Source organism: Oncorhynchus masou, chromosome 29, assembly GCF_036934945.1.
Source record: "Oncorhynchus masou masou isolate Uvic2021 chromosome 29, UVic_Omas_1.1, whole genome shotgun sequence".
Taxonomy (NCBI): domain Eukaryota; kingdom Metazoa; phylum Chordata; class Actinopteri; order Salmoniformes; family Salmonidae; genus Oncorhynchus; species Oncorhynchus masou.
This window is the reverse complement of record NC_088240.1, coordinates 84313543-84327872: the sequence shown is the minus strand read 5'-3', so window position 1 is coordinate 84327872 and position 14330 is coordinate 84313543. Positions and strand designations below refer to the sequence as shown.

The 14330-nt window shown below is 42.1% G+C and overlaps 3 protein-coding genes across 5 annotated transcripts in view; 2 read left to right on the top strand and 1 right to left on the bottom strand.

The window, feature by feature from the left end:
- snrka (SNF related kinase a) overlaps positions 1-3909 on the bottom strand; it is an 81824-nt gene extending 77915 nt beyond the window's left edge. The window contains exons 1-2 of the mRNA XM_064946640.1: positions 3699-3909; positions 1693-2367 (exon numbers count right to left, since the gene is read on the bottom strand). Coding sequence (XP_064802712.1) covers positions 1693-2281 — 589 coding nt within the window. The 5' untranslated portion in view covers positions 2282-2367; positions 3699-3909. The remainder of the gene's footprint in view (positions 1-1692; positions 2368-3698) is intronic.
- Positions 3910-3918: 9 nt separating this feature from the next.
- Positions 3919-9075, top strand: LOC135520837 (chromatin target of PRMT1 protein-like). Of its 3 annotated transcripts, XM_064946643.1 has the most exons (6): positions 3919-5507; positions 5806-5890; positions 6782-6929; positions 7660-7849; positions 7919-8059; positions 8140-9075. In XM_064946643.1, exons 2-6 carry the CDS (start codon positions 5808-5810, stop codon positions 8322-8324), a joined length of 747 nt encoding a protein of 248 aa, XP_064802715.1. In that variant the 5' UTR covers positions 3919-5507; positions 5806-5807; the 3' UTR covers positions 8325-9075. The 3 variants fall into 3 exon arrangements, with proteins under 3 accessions (XP_064802715.1, XP_064802714.1, XP_064802713.1); XM_064946642.1 differs by having other exon boundaries at positions 3919-5890; positions 7660-7831; XM_064946641.1 differs by having other exon boundaries at positions 3919-5890.
- Positions 9076-9231: 156 nt separating this feature from the next.
- LOC135520838 (protein JTB-like) lies at positions 9232-11055 on the top strand. Its single transcript, XM_064946644.1, has 5 exons — positions 9232-9601; positions 9691-9731; positions 9830-9915; positions 10011-10090; positions 10194-11055. Exons 1-5 carry the CDS (start codon positions 9540-9542, stop codon positions 10348-10350), a joined length of 426 nt encoding a protein of 141 aa, XP_064802716.1. The 5' UTR covers positions 9232-9539; the 3' UTR covers positions 10351-11055.
- Positions 11056-14330: the final 3275 nt, after the last annotated feature.

Below are 14330 nucleotides of genomic sequence, written 5' to 3'. Positions count from 1 at the left end.
CTGAGACAGCAGAGCAGAGCCCTGAGACAGCAGAGCAGAGCCCTGAGACAGCAGAGCAGAGCCCTGAGACAGCAGAGCAGAGCCCTGAGACAGCAGAGCAGAGCCCTGGGTCATAGGTAAGCTCTACTCTCTCACACTTACACTCGGAGTGCTCATCCATCCCACCAGTCCAGGGCCAGGCAACACTGCTGCTGGCTCAATGTTTGTTCAGTGAGAGGGTGAATTGATGGATTAGAGGCAGTGAGATGGCCTGTGACACAGTTCTGGACAGAGAGGCTGCAGGATGGAATATTGATTTGGCAGGGCTATGCTGGAAACCATATAAATTGTGTGCGAGGCTTCCACTGGCTATCATGTAGAAATGTATTTTAATCAACCCCACAATGTCAATAATAAAATATTTAATCAGGGCTTCAGCACTAGATGTTCAGTACAAACAAAGGATGGATTAACTGTTCTGCCTAGAGCCGGCGATTGTAACCGGTCTGCAATTAACAGCAGTCAGCCTTCTCTCTTCGCTCTAGAGACCTTCATCTGATGCACAACCATGACAATTACAACACAACACAGGCTGCACACAGCCCCAGACCTATTACTGTAAGATGCTCTGTCATTCTTTGCAAATAAACACTGTGTGTATGTGAGAGAGAATGACCACAGTTTCCTCAGGTTACAGTTACACCCTACAAGTGTGACAGGCATAGTCAAATAGGGGAAGCAATAATGGCTAACACAAATGCTTATCGAAAGACATTATCATGCCTAGGGCCTATATTTAGAGATGTGCGTGTTTATAACATTGGAGTATTGCAGACTCTCCTTTCAAATGTCTGGGACATTGAAATGTTAAAGAAATAGGTTATATCATAGAATATAAGTAATCAACTTACAAATGATCTGATATGTAAATGCCTGGTTTGGCACACAGGAGGTTATTGGAGAAGTCAGTGCTGCTGCTGTATGCACTACAGTCAGTCAGTCCACACAGGAAATCAATGAGCCAGTTAATTAAGTGCAATGAAACACTCTAGGCACCAACACCAGGAGAACTGGCCTTGTGTATCATAGCAACACATAGCAGTAACTTGCTTCCCTAGCTACAACATAACCTTGCACTTTTGAAATTGCAAGTTCAAAACCAGACTAAACCATCATACATACATATAAGTAATAATTTCTAGGCTACAGTAATGCAATGTCAGCATACAACTCCATTTTTTTAGACTCTGCGATCCTTAGCCCTCAAGTCCATGCAACAATCTCACAGAATCACCATGGCCCCATTACACAGGGTTGTGAGCTTGCTGATATGAGGCTATTACCTTGAAGGGTTTTCAACACATGCCTATTAGACTAAGTGCCAAAGCTTACAGCCAGCCCAGGTCAATACAATCATACTATGACTCTAAGAGATAGGCTATCTGGGGCAACAGATAGCCTAGTGGTTAGAGCGTTGGGCCAGTAACCGAAAGGTTGCTAGATCGAATCCCTAAGTTGACATGGTAAAAATCTGTCATTGTACCCTTGAACAAGGCAGTTAACCCAATGTTCTTAGGCCGTCATTGTAAATAAGAATTTGTTCTTAACTGACTTGACTAGTTAAATAAAGGTTAAATTTAAAAAAATCTACGGCAGACAGCGTCAAATGTCATTTATCTAATGTATCCAGGCCTACAAGCTTAGATGTCTTACCTACGGCCGGAGCATCATACTCATCTCCCAGCAGGATCTCTGGGGCAGAGTAGGCCAGCGAGCCACAGCTAGTGGTGAGCTTCTTCCCTGGCTGAAACTTGTTGCTGAAGCCAAAGTCAGTGAGCTTCACCACTCCCTGCTTCTCAAAGAACACCACATTCTCCGGCTTGAGGTCACGGTGCACCACATGCAGCCGGTGGCAGTAGGAGATGGCATGGACGATCTGGGCAAAGTACTTCTTGGCCAGCTCCTCGCTGAGGCCCTCCTCGTGCTTCATGATGTAATCGAACATGTCTCCTCCGTCGCCCAGCTCCAGGATCAGGTAGAGCTTGGTCTGCGTGTCGATGACTTCGTAGAGCCGGACAATGTTGGGGTGCTGTACCAGCTTCATACAACGCACTTCCTGGAACAGGTGACCCGTGGCAACCGTGTCCAACTTGGTCTTGTCGATGACCTTGACCGCCACCTTCTCCCCCGTGAAGACGTGGCGCGCCAGTTTGACCACGGCGAAGTGGCCACGGCCCAGCGTCTTGTCCAGGTCATAGAGCCCTGCAATCTTGCCATCATACCCTCGTTTGAAGCCTGCCATGGCTGGGGATGGGTTTTAAGCAGTTTCGTGGGTCCACTTTACTTCAACACGTTGGATGTTAATTTCGTGCCCATGATGTCCACTTCCTAAGAGTAACAATGAGAGAAAATTACATCAGAATATCAACAGAACAAAACTTCACTTTAAAGTGACTTGAAGGAAATGAGGCCTACCGCCTGACTCAAACCGTCATTGCGGAACATCTCACAGATTTGTACTGGGGTGTGATCATTACTTCAAACAGTTGACAAACATTCTGTTTTGCAACAGAAATTACCATTTCTATTGGGACGGTTCAGCAAACAGTTAGGGCCCTACCTGTCCAGTAGATCTGTCCAGTAGAAACGCTAGTTTTCATTGCAAAACAGAACGTTTTGCGACTGTTTGGAGTAATGATTACACCCGAATTTCTGTTGTTCAACAAAAACAAAGCCAAGGGTCTAGCAGTGAAGCTCGTAGATACATGAAGAAAAACACCAAATTAACTTACAAAAGGGTTGATTTAATATATGTAACGTTTAGCCTTACAGACCCACTGAGTTTCAAAGTTGCAAGGAATTTGGACTGACAGTTGAGCTTGTGTTGAGCTTATTTGCAGGTTCAATTGGTAGGATTTAGTTAATGTAGCCATTAACCCCACGTGGGTATTATAGTCAAAGACGTTCCATCATTCATAATCAATGGACGCTACAGTATTTCCTTCTTGAAAATGTAGCCATAACATACACCACACATTACTAAATACCTAGCTAGCTACAATGACAATGTAGCTATGAATTGAAGCCAATACTGTACTACTAATGCATGCATACAGGGAACATGACTACTAGTTACATATAGGAAAGAATTTAGTTATGTAACATTTTAACTACCACACAATTGCTAAATGAGATCAGGTCAGGTGATTTGGTTGTCATGACAAGATACAGTACAGTAGCTAGCTCACTAACTTAGCTAGCTAGTTAGCCAATTTCAAGTGGCTAAAAGTTAGTTAACTAGCTATTTGACATGATTATACTTGGCTAGCTAATGTTTAAGTTAGTTAGTCCATGAAAGCAGTTGGCTAGTTAGCTAACGCGTAAGCTTCCATCACATGAGACAGAGAAACAGCTTGATAGGCCTGTGTTAGCTACGTTACCGTACTAGTGACTCGTTCATTCACCGAGTAACGCGTTAGCTATCTAACAGTAGCTAGCGAAACGTTAGTTACTTAACTAGCTAGGTATTACTGGGTAACAACATATTTTGACGTTGGATAAACTCATCTTGCGGCGCCGATTTAATTGTAATTTCCTCAAATAATTGTATGAACGAACGTTGGTTAACGTGAGTTTAGCTAACGTAACCTCAAATACACTGATAACTAAACTAACCCTAGCTACAAGCTAGCAAGCTAACAACGGCTGGTCGGACTTACCACTCTCTCCAGTAAACATCAAGCCGAAATCTTCAGCTAGCTAGTACACTGGATGATAAATAATGTCCTTCGTTCTACCCCCGATGAAGTTTATTATTAACTAATTGTATCCTCCTCTGTTGTGATTACCAATGACACTTACACGGTGCCTATGCCCAAACCTCATCAGTGAAACAAGGCATTGCAACGTTCTTGGGATTGAATTGCATCTCTCGTCGAAATCATTCTCCTCCCAGAAACGGTTGCGGCGGCGCCGTAAGTGTGTTGGGCACATAGAGATAGATGGAAGACTAATGTTTGTATCTGTGCCATTGTAGGGTATGTGACAGCATGGGCAGCACCATTGATACTCTCTCCATTTTAAAGTAGTCAGTTTCTTCTTCACGATTGACTGATCCCTCCTGGTGACCCTGTTGGAATCATGTCCATGCAGTTAGAAGTCCCACCCAGTAGACTACATTCAAGTGGTGGAAGCCCTCAATGGCGCTGCCCATGCTAAATAAAGCATTTTGGCCACTACTCGGCCTCTATCATTCTCTATGGTTGGGCATCAGCCGCATTAATTTCTGACGTCAAAGAAACGTAGCTAGCTGGAAAGAATCCCACAATGGTCCATACCAATGAAGAGGTCCGCAATAATAAGTGTATTTCACCATGGCAATATGTGAAATAATACACATTAGTAGTTAAACACATCAATACTGAGCACAGTAACGCAATAATGGACCTCAAATTTCATGAAAATAACCAGGGAAAAAAGCACAACAGCCAACATCATCATGAGGCTGTATGTTTGGCTTGGATATTCTGCCCTTGTTATAGCTAGCTATAGTCCAAAACAAGCATGCATACAAACATACACATCTAATACACATCGTATGACCATTGTCTTGTACATTTCTTGATCAGTGACATTTCTGGAAAAAAAATCGGACAATATCGCAAATAACTGTAGATTTCCATGACTGTTAAATATGAGACTGTACTGTCCTCTAGTGGCTGACAGTTTTTTACTGTAATGTATTATTTTTGGTAGGCTACACAAAAGCCAGTTAGGCTTTACATAGAAGAGTATATTGTCACTTTTTTCTCATTACTATATATAAAAAATCCACAGCTTGTGTTTTATAGACTAACGGTGTTTTAGATAATCTGCTCTCTACACAAAGTGGATGATTTGTTTCAAGTATGTGTTGCATTTACCTTATGGGAACTCAGAAGGCTAGTGTTGAATTTACAATAAATACACCAGGCTAGAATATTAAGATAGCAGTAGGTGGATAGTTTATCAGGTACTTTACCAGGAAAAGGGGGGGGTTCTTGTAAATTGTACCTCTGTCTCTCGAAGGTAGGCTATTCGGTAGCTCCATTGCTGCTTAGCCCTCTGTTCCTCAATTCCACTGTCATGCAGCAAAATATGTGGGTACCGTTTTGAAATCTTACTTGGCCAGTGTCTTAAAAAAAATCTTTTTTTACCGACTTTTCAAAAAGTGATTGTGTATTTGGGGTCTTAGTCAAATTAATTATCTATATACTGCAAAAATGCAACTTTTCATCCGTTCTTGATTTGTAAACGAGCATTTGTAGTTTTCCGCATGTGGTCGAATCAATGTACAAGTTTGATTGAATTCTTGCGTCTATATTTTGGGCGGTAACTACAGTACGAAACTTGAGGCTTTCCTTAGTTGAGAATAACTTCTTTTTTTTTTTAATGGTGTGCAGGTAGGTGCATCTTTGGTGCGGACAGTCAAGAGGGGGAGGCTAACCATTTTTTTTGCTAGCATCTTCCAGTGCTGTTCTTTAATTAAAGTGAGTAAGACAAACGTTAGCGTGGTCAACTTGATTAAAAGCTAGTTAGGTTTATCTAGTTTGAGGTTTTGCTACCATCTCACATGGCAGCAAATTAGCAAAAGTTTACCAACCAAGCCAGCATGTCAAACGAATGAACAGCTAGTTAGTAGCTAGTAACGTTGTTTGAAAGTTATGTTACAAGGCAGTTTCCTATCTTAACATCAGGTCATTCTTAGATTGTCACTATAACTACCAACTAAAGTTATGCTTTTGTTCCATTGCAATATATCGGTCTCCCTGTTGAGTGTCTCCACAGGAATGTATCAGCAAACAGACGTAATGACTTCACCAACAGAGAAAATCGTGCTGAAAAGCACCTCAACAATTTCCCTCAACGATCGGTGAGACAACCATTAGTCAGTGGTGATGAGTTTGCAGAGGCCACCTCCTGTACTCCATATCTTGCTCATTGCAAACCCTGTTATGACGAAGTGTCTTTTCTCTTATCAGTCTTTCTTCTCCCTTGATACAACATCCAGAGTCCAAGGCCAAACTGGTCTGCTTGCTAGACTACAAGCTACAGCTGGATAATTGGGGGACTTCACCCATGTACACATGTGTATTGTATATGGAGGGCCTGATTGGTGTCAGTTTTGCTCCGGCTAACACACCTGACTTCAATATTCACCTAATCGTGGTCTTCAGTTCAGAATGACATTTGATTTAATCAGCTGTGTTTGCTAGGGATGGAGAAAGTGACACCAATCAGGCCCTCGACTGGAGTTGCCCACCCCTGGTATAGGCAGTAAGGGCAGGGGAACGCAACTACATGGATACAGTAGTATGCTTAGCAGTATGTTCTTAATTAACACAGGAGTCTGCTGATGGGAGGACGGCTCATGACGATGGCTGGAACGGAGCGAATGGCATCAAATGCCTTGAAACCAGGTGTTTGCTGTATTTAGTAACATTTCACTAATGTCACTCCAGTCATTACCATAAGCCCGCTCTCCCCAATTATGCCGCCACCAGCCTCCTGTGGTTCTTAAATCCTCCCATCCTATATCACCCTATTCGACTGAGGGCCAAGTGTCTGCAGGTTCACTCCCATGTACTTGATCAAGTAAAGTCACTGATCATTTAGGGACTCCACCACCTGGTTGTCTAGGTCTTAATTGGACATATTTCAAAGGTAAGGTACCAACCAGCTGACACTCGGCCCTCCATGGAAGGAGTTTGACACCCCTGCCCCATTCTGTCCTCCTTTATCCCTCAACCCCTGCTCCTCCAAGCTTCACCACCCTGCTGAACAACAAGCAGCTGGAGCCAGTGGCTGTACCAGTCAACATGCAGCAGCAGCAAGTGGCCAGTGTCCGCAACAGGAGACTGGCTCGGCAGATGGAGAACAGAACCTCTGTGCAGGCTGCCCTGCAGCCCAAGGTGAGGGAACTAACCATCCACTTTTCAACCTCTCTAGGTTAGTTAGTTAGATTAAGTGTCACTATTCCAGGGCTGCATTCAGTTCAGTGTAACATTCCATGACAGTTTGTACTGAAGGGCCCGTTTCCCCAAAATGGTGCGCACCACTTTGGTGGATGTGGCATGATCAATATGGGTGTGGCCATTTTGAAATCACAAAAACGTGTGCAGCATACACCATACCATCTGACCATACAATTTGATTTGATTGTATCAGTCACATGCGCTGAATACAACCGATGTAGACCTTACAGTGAAATGCTTACTTATGAGCTCCTAACCAACAATGCAGTTTAATTATTAAAAAAATAGAATAAGAAATAAAAGTAACAAGTAATTAAAGAGCAGCAGTAAAATAAGACTATATACAGGGGGGGTACCGGTTAATTGAGGTAATATGTACATGTCTGTAGAGTTATCTCCGTCTGCGAAACCATAATCACACTGTTCTTCAACTTGTCGTTTCCATTGAATTAAAAGCTGAACGCACCCCAGATCAGAACTACCCCAGTATCACTATTTTCCTTTTTCATCAGAGAAATTAAGAAGTGGACTAGATTAGAAGCATTGAAAAGTTCATTTGAATTTTGAAACTAAGGGCGCCACCTCCTGGGCATGACTTGACTTTCAGTTCATCTATTGAATTGAAATGGAATACACCCAAACTCTGGTATGTCCCAATGTCCCACAGAGCCTGAAGCAGTGCCTGGGGAAGGGCAATGTCCTGGCAAGGCTAGGTCGGCCAATGGGGACCCTGATGCGGGGGGCCACCAGAAGCCAAGGATTTGCTGTAAGGGGACTGCGAGGAATGCATCGAGGAGGTTTCGGAGTGTGTGGAAACAACAGAAGGGGATTTTTCAGAGGTGGCTATGCTTTCAGAGGTGGGTGTAATGTTTTTCAACTGTAGCACAGTTGGAGCCAGTTTAACTTTGTATCCCTCTCTCGTTCAGGAGTGAGTCAGATGCGTGCCCGGGGAGGGGTGACTAAGTTTAGGTTTCGTCGGGGCTTGAGGTTGCAAGGTGGCCAGCTGAACGATGCTGGAGTGCTGGTTAGCTGCGGAGCCAGGAATGAACTGGGCCTGAGAGGAAGAGGTGAGAGTACTCTCTTAACTGTGTGTACTCTGCCCTCCCTTCTCCCACTGCCCTCACTCATATCTTGTCATCCCTACCAGGTAGAGGAGCTGGTCTGGGCCTGCGGGGCCGGGGATGGTTCCGAGGCATGGGCAAACCTGAGAAAATCCCCACCAAAGAGGAGCTGGATAACCAACTAGACAACTACATGTCAATGACCAAGCGCCACCTAGACGCAGAGCTGGATTCCTACATGGCCACGGCAGGTTCCGACTACATGGAGTAGAACCCTGCTGGAAGACGAGTAGGCAGCATCAACAAATACACTGAGGCTGTCCAGGGGTGATTCATTAGTAGAACTATCCCTCACTGGAAACAGATGGATGTGACAACCAGGCTCTCTGGCTTACTCAGAACTATTGTTAAAAGCACTATTTGTGAACAAATATGTGGTGGTACACACACAAGCCCAGAAGCCTGTGTTATGTGGCTGAATTGGAGCTCTCTAGAGTCATACTTTAACTGTTATGTTCTTTTCATCATTTATTCATTTATAAACTTAGCTCAGTGCTGAGCAAGGTGGGCTAAAACATTGCCTAAGAAAGAAGTATGAAGGTCTGCAAGACTTGTCTAAAAATAATTACTTGTTCAGTAAAATCACAAGCCAACCAATTCTCTTTGCTCAGGTACATTGTGGGTTTGTCCAAGACACTTCACACTATAGATGTCATGTTTTTGCTACAATGTACTTTCAAAACTGAGTTTATTTTTTTATTTTGTGACAGACTGTATTGTATGTACCTCAGCTTGCCAGGTTTGGCTGCATTGTGGATTTATATAGAAATGTTGATTTTAGTTTAGCTGAGAGAAATTGCCACCATTTGTAGTAAGAGGACTAGTTATCCAACCAGTTCCTGTCAGATAATGTTTTTTTTTGTTGTTTTTTTTGAGAATGAATGGCCCAACTGTTAAAAATATTCTTAAGAGTTTTGATATGCTCAACATTGTTTTAATAAAAATATTTAAAGCTGTTGCTACCCAATGATATAAACATTATCATGACATGTCTAGAAACATGGCGGCAGTTCATTATTGACCTTCAGTATAAATGTAATTGTCACTCACAGCATAGACATGAGCCAGAAAGTTACCAACGAACTTAAATGCCTTGTCACCGCTAGGGCTGGGGAGAGCACTTCAAGCATGTTACTCAGGTCAGGTGACATGGGGAGGAACTTCGAGGATTCAAGATGGCTACAATTCTGCCAAGTCAAAACCATTTTATAATGGAATAACTAACATTTTAAAGATGCTTACAGTGACACTTGAGTATTCCGTAGTGGGTTTGCTGCTGTAAATATACTTCTGGAACTCAACCGATAACTAACCTTAGCTAATATGTAGCTAGCTAGAAGCCAAACGTTACAGAAGCTACGTTATTTAGCCATCTCATTAGAAGTTACTGACAGTCTATAGAGTTCGTGCCCCCCTTACCAGCACAATGAGCGATTCCCGAATGTTCTCGATCTTAACACTACTCCTGGTTGTACCTGCGTCAATTAGGTGAGTGTGCAATGTCACTGACTGAGCTGTCGTCAAACCTCTGACTTTTGTGAATGTGTAAACCAAATCATTATATCATTTTCTTCTAGTGTCCATGGTGCTATTTCAGGAGAGGAGTACTCTACTACAGGTAGACCCTAGCTAGTTAAATAACACTTAAATACAGATCGGGTAGCTGTAGACCCAACAATTGAAGTTTCTAGTTATTGTAATCTCTTTATTTTGTAGCGATAAGCACAACATCCCTTCATTGCTGGCAAGAGGATGAGTTTTCGATTTTGACAGAGTGTGTAAGGTGCAACCCCTTTCAGATGGTGAGGGTTAAAATAATTCCTATCTTCTTGAACACCTTAATACTGATCAATAACATCTTAATTATGGCATCCCCTCACGTGTCTGTCTCCTCTAGAAATCATGGGCACCTTGCGCCAGAACTGGATTCATAGAAAAGATCAACTGTGCAAAAACCAACAAAGTTGAATACAAGAGGTAGCCTACCCCCTTTTTTGTATATCTTTATTATAGTATTTTCCTAAATTGATGCAACCGCCAATTCAGGTCCGACTACAATTCTATCTTTCTCTTTTCTCAGCTGCCGTTCCTCTTGGATTGATGAGCGCCTATTCTGGAGGTTTGAGGGGATCATGATGTGCCTGACGGTAGTCTTGGTCCTGGTGGTTATAGCTCGTCAGAGATCCCTGGACCACCTGGCTTCTGAAAAGGTCCGCAGGCAGATCCTGTCCATATAGAGACTGGGTGCTGTTGTCCGGCGCTTGACCGATCAAATGTTTGAAGGACTTGAATGGCAGAACTTGCACATTGGTATCACCATTTCCATTTTGATCCCATGTTTTGTTGTGGCCTTATTTGTGAAATGTCTATGTGTAAGTATGACCCATACACTGCACAATAGTTATTGATTTGAACTAATCTTACAATATGTTCCAAGTCATTACTGCAGTATAGTTAATATTGCAGCACAGCATGTCTTTATGTTGTTGTCATAGTTGATATCTTTTCTGTGTCTGTGATTAGAGTATAGTCCTGCCTAACTATTCCATGTGTCAGTTTTGGGGATTTGAACATGTCAACTTGGTCTCACTTCCTGACATTGTCTCACATTGTCTGCATTGTCACCATAATAACGGAGTTGGTCCAGCCAGAGAGACGAATACCACAAATATCTATGTGTTATTTTTTAATATGTACCCTATTTTCCTTTAAAGATTGATTTCTGAAAACTGGGTATTACCAGCCTCATTTAATGCGCTACGATAGATTACATTTTTTGGTCTGTGATCAATGTGCTTACGGTGTATTTACCAATGATTGGTCAATCACGTTTGTGTGAAATTCAGGTCTGTCTAAACTATACACATCTATTTATTTATGGTGTCATTTGACAAGCGTTTCCTTGTGGTTACACACTAGCTTAATAAAGAGCAGTGACACTATCGAGCAGTATGCTGGTTTCTTCGTTTTTCTGATCTTATTCATCTGTTACCAGGCACCTGCAACAAAGATAGCTCAGATGTGTGAGTGCCTTTTCAATTTTGGTTACACACTATTTGTAAAACCATGTTTCCTCTGATTTCTTACAGTATTTATGTATTTTACAGCACTGTTAACACTATTCCTAATTATTACATTGCTGTAAGTGTGTAGCAAATTGTACAGTTTATTGCACTTTCTATTTATGACCAATAAAAATAAACTTAGGGTATGTGCACAATGTAGGTTTTTGTTAGTAAATATAGTTCTGCTTTTTTTCTGCTTAAGTTGTGAAAGGAATTGGACAGTTTATTAATCAACATTTTTATTTAAAAAAGAGCCTCTCTTTTTCATATTTACAGAGCTTACCTTCATATCTGTGCTGAATGCACAACAACCAGAATGGTAGAATGAGAGGCAAATTAAAGAACACATGGATGGAATAGGTCAGAAGAAGGATATATATTAGAAGTTAGTGAAGCGAAATTTCAAAATCTACTATATTTCAAACAGAAATAAATGAACTAATACCATAACAAAAATAAATCACAAACACTTGAGGAAGAAGAGGTTGCACTTTGATCCTCTTGGACAGTCACATAGTTGGCCGTACCGTGGTCCCTTTTTCACTGTGCAGTAGTCACCGACAATACACTGGGAAGAAAATAGAACAAAAATGTTATGGTAGAATTTTCCAAATTAGATATTCACAAGGAAGGAAAAGTTGACAGTACTTTTAAGTACCTTGACCACTAGATGTCGCCATAAGACAGTACTTTTCCCATCACAATCCTTGTTGCAGCCGACAAGATGGTCTGTCTTTTGCAGGCTTTTGCAACCGCACAAATCTTTCTATGAACTGCATAACATAAACAAAGCTCAAAGTTCCATCTGTTTATTACATTTATGTTTTATTCCTCATTTTATAGTTTTTTTCTACAGAATAGTATTCATTCAGTGGGAAAAACTCCATCTATTTGTGGGGTTAAATGTACCCATTAGTTATTCAAAAGGCTGTGTATAATCTAAATCAGTTCTGAATAGAATCCTTTGAGACTTTGTTTCTTTAGTAGCTTTCAGTCATCTTCAAAAAAAGGACACAGCATAAGCTTTTGGAGTGTTTATTTTCCCTAGAACATGCTCTAGCAGGAATGTAGTCTTGACCCGCAATCCAAAGGGTGCCACCCACAACCCACCAGAGGGTCTGACCCACACATTTGGGAAATCAATCACCTATTCAACTATTCACCTGTGGTGCCTGAAATAGCTTGCTTACACTAGGAAGGTGGCTTTGTCTTCTTTCCCACACAGCCATTCTTCTGTTTTGGAGTTTCTCCAGGACATTGTGAAGGACACCCAGCTGCAACACACACAGAGAAAAACCCTTCTGTATTGAAATGGCCCTACATCAAATCTGTCGTCTCACAATAGGCCATGTTTATTGGTTAATTGCAATGACTCACTATGAATGTACAGTACATTTGGCCTATATGATCAAATAGTGTCAATAGCATTCTTTAATTGTATCATAACCTCAACTAATACTTATTACTATAGCAGGTTACTCACCAGTTCCCTAGAGTCCTCTATAACTTCAGCCTTTGGTAGCCTTTCATCTGTCCATCCTGCAACCACATGGGCTGATTGAGATAGGATGTACAAAAAGGAAATTAACACCAGCAAGATAGCTGCTGATTTTGCCATGTCTGTTTCTAATTGTTGTGTTTTCCACCTAGGGCGGAACGGATAATCTACTGTCCGGTCAAGAGAGAGGCAGATAACCGATGTACTGCGCTTGTAGTGGAAGGTGCTGTCCAAGGTGCTGAACAGAAACCCCTGGGTTGATTTAGTCATCTGGGTTTAGCTCCTTTATCAGACACCCATCTAATAAAGAAGTCACACACACGTCCCTTTATGTCATTAATCCCCATATAGCAGACTAGTAGGCTACAGAAATATACGAGGAGGACAACATGTTTGTTTTCATTCTGTGTCTTAGTTGTTTGAGTTAATTGGATTGCATGGATTTCCCAAAGGTAGACTCCTAATGACAAATAAGCATACATGTGAGCTGAAAGGCATGTTTTTAAACGTGTTGACAGAGACTTTTTGGCTCCAACCCCACTGTGACCGTGGGAAAGTGGCACAATTTTGTGAATGAGATGACATTGCATTCATCCCTCTAAATATAGCATATCACCTTATTATTGCTGCAGGCCAGGGGCAGATTGGGACCAAAAATCGGCCCTGGAATATCTAACACACTGGCCCATTCTCTTCCTTGAGCCCCCACACCGGCCCATTCCTTTCCTTGAGTCCCCCACATCGGCCCATTCTTTTCCTTGAGTCCCCCACATCGGCCCCTATTATTAGCCAGATAATGATAACTTTGCGCAAAAAACAACAACATGTTAGACAGATCCACTGGGCTAAAAATGGACCAGCCCATCTGGCATTTGCCCGAAATGCTAGATGTCCAGTCCACCTATGCTGTAGTCCTGTTACATAATATGACAAAAAGACACCCCAGTTAATCTCTTGACTCCCCTGATGTAATCTTTTCCTTATTTAGATGGATTAAATACCTTGGTAACGTCAGAGGGCGAGGATCTCGTACATGTATCATCCAAGGATTTCCATGTCATGACGTCATAAAATTCCAGGTAAAATCTCTATAGGGTTGAGAGAGAGAGAGAGAGAGAGGGAGAGAGAGGGAGAGAGAGGGAGAGAGAGGGAGAGAGAGAGAGAGAGAGAGAGAGAGAGAGAGAGAGAGAGAGAGAGAGAGAGAGAGAGAGAGAGAGAGAGAGAGAATTCATCCAGACCACAGCACCACCAGCCACATCCACCCCCCCACCCAGGAGCACCGCCAGGGATTTTGGTTCCCATGAAAAGATATCACATTGGGCTCCACCACCACAGGCCATGTCAACCCTGCGCAATTGCTGTAACCACACACCTCCAAAACCCAATCGATCCACTCAAAGCTTTAAATAACTCTACCTTTGCAGGCTTGCAACTCTCTTGTAGTCCAATATTTACTGTTCAATATTTCCTGACAACGAGCTGTGATAATATAACACCGTGCAGAAATACATGCAATATTCTGCATACAATGGAATTCATTATTTTATGCAAGACTGATACCCTGTATAAGAAATGTGCTAAAGGCCATCTTTTACAGTCTAAATGTCATTTTAATGGTAAAATTCTTGAATGGAAAATTCTCTTAACATGAATG

Excerpts from the sequence above, each read along its gene's own strand:
- LOC135520837 (XM_064946641.1), top strand. The coding sequence starts at position 5,754 with ATGCTTTTGTTCCATTGCAATATATCGGTCTCCCTGTTGAGTGTCTCC. Across the intron at positions 5,891-6,781 it reads ACAATTTCCCTCAACGATCG|CTTCACCACCCTGCTGAACA; the intron begins GTGAGACAACCA and ends TGCTCCTCCAAG. Across the intron at positions 6,930-7,659 it reads AGGCTGCCCTGCAGCCCAAG|AGCCTGAAGCAGTGCCTGGG; the intron begins GTGAGGGAACTA and ends AATGTCCCACAG.
- LOC135520838 (XM_064946644.1), top strand. The coding sequence starts at position 9,540 with ATGAGCGATTCCCGAATGTTCTCGATCTTAACACTACTCCTGGTTGTA. Across the intron at positions 9,602-9,690 it reads GTTGTACCTGCGTCAATTAG|TGTCCATGGTGCTATTTCAG; the intron begins GTGAGTGTGCAA and ends ATTTTCTTCTAG. Across the intron at positions 10,091-10,193 it reads AACAAAGTTGAATACAAGAG|CTGCCGTTCCTCTTGGATTG; the intron begins GTAGCCTACCCC and ends CTCTTTTCTCAG.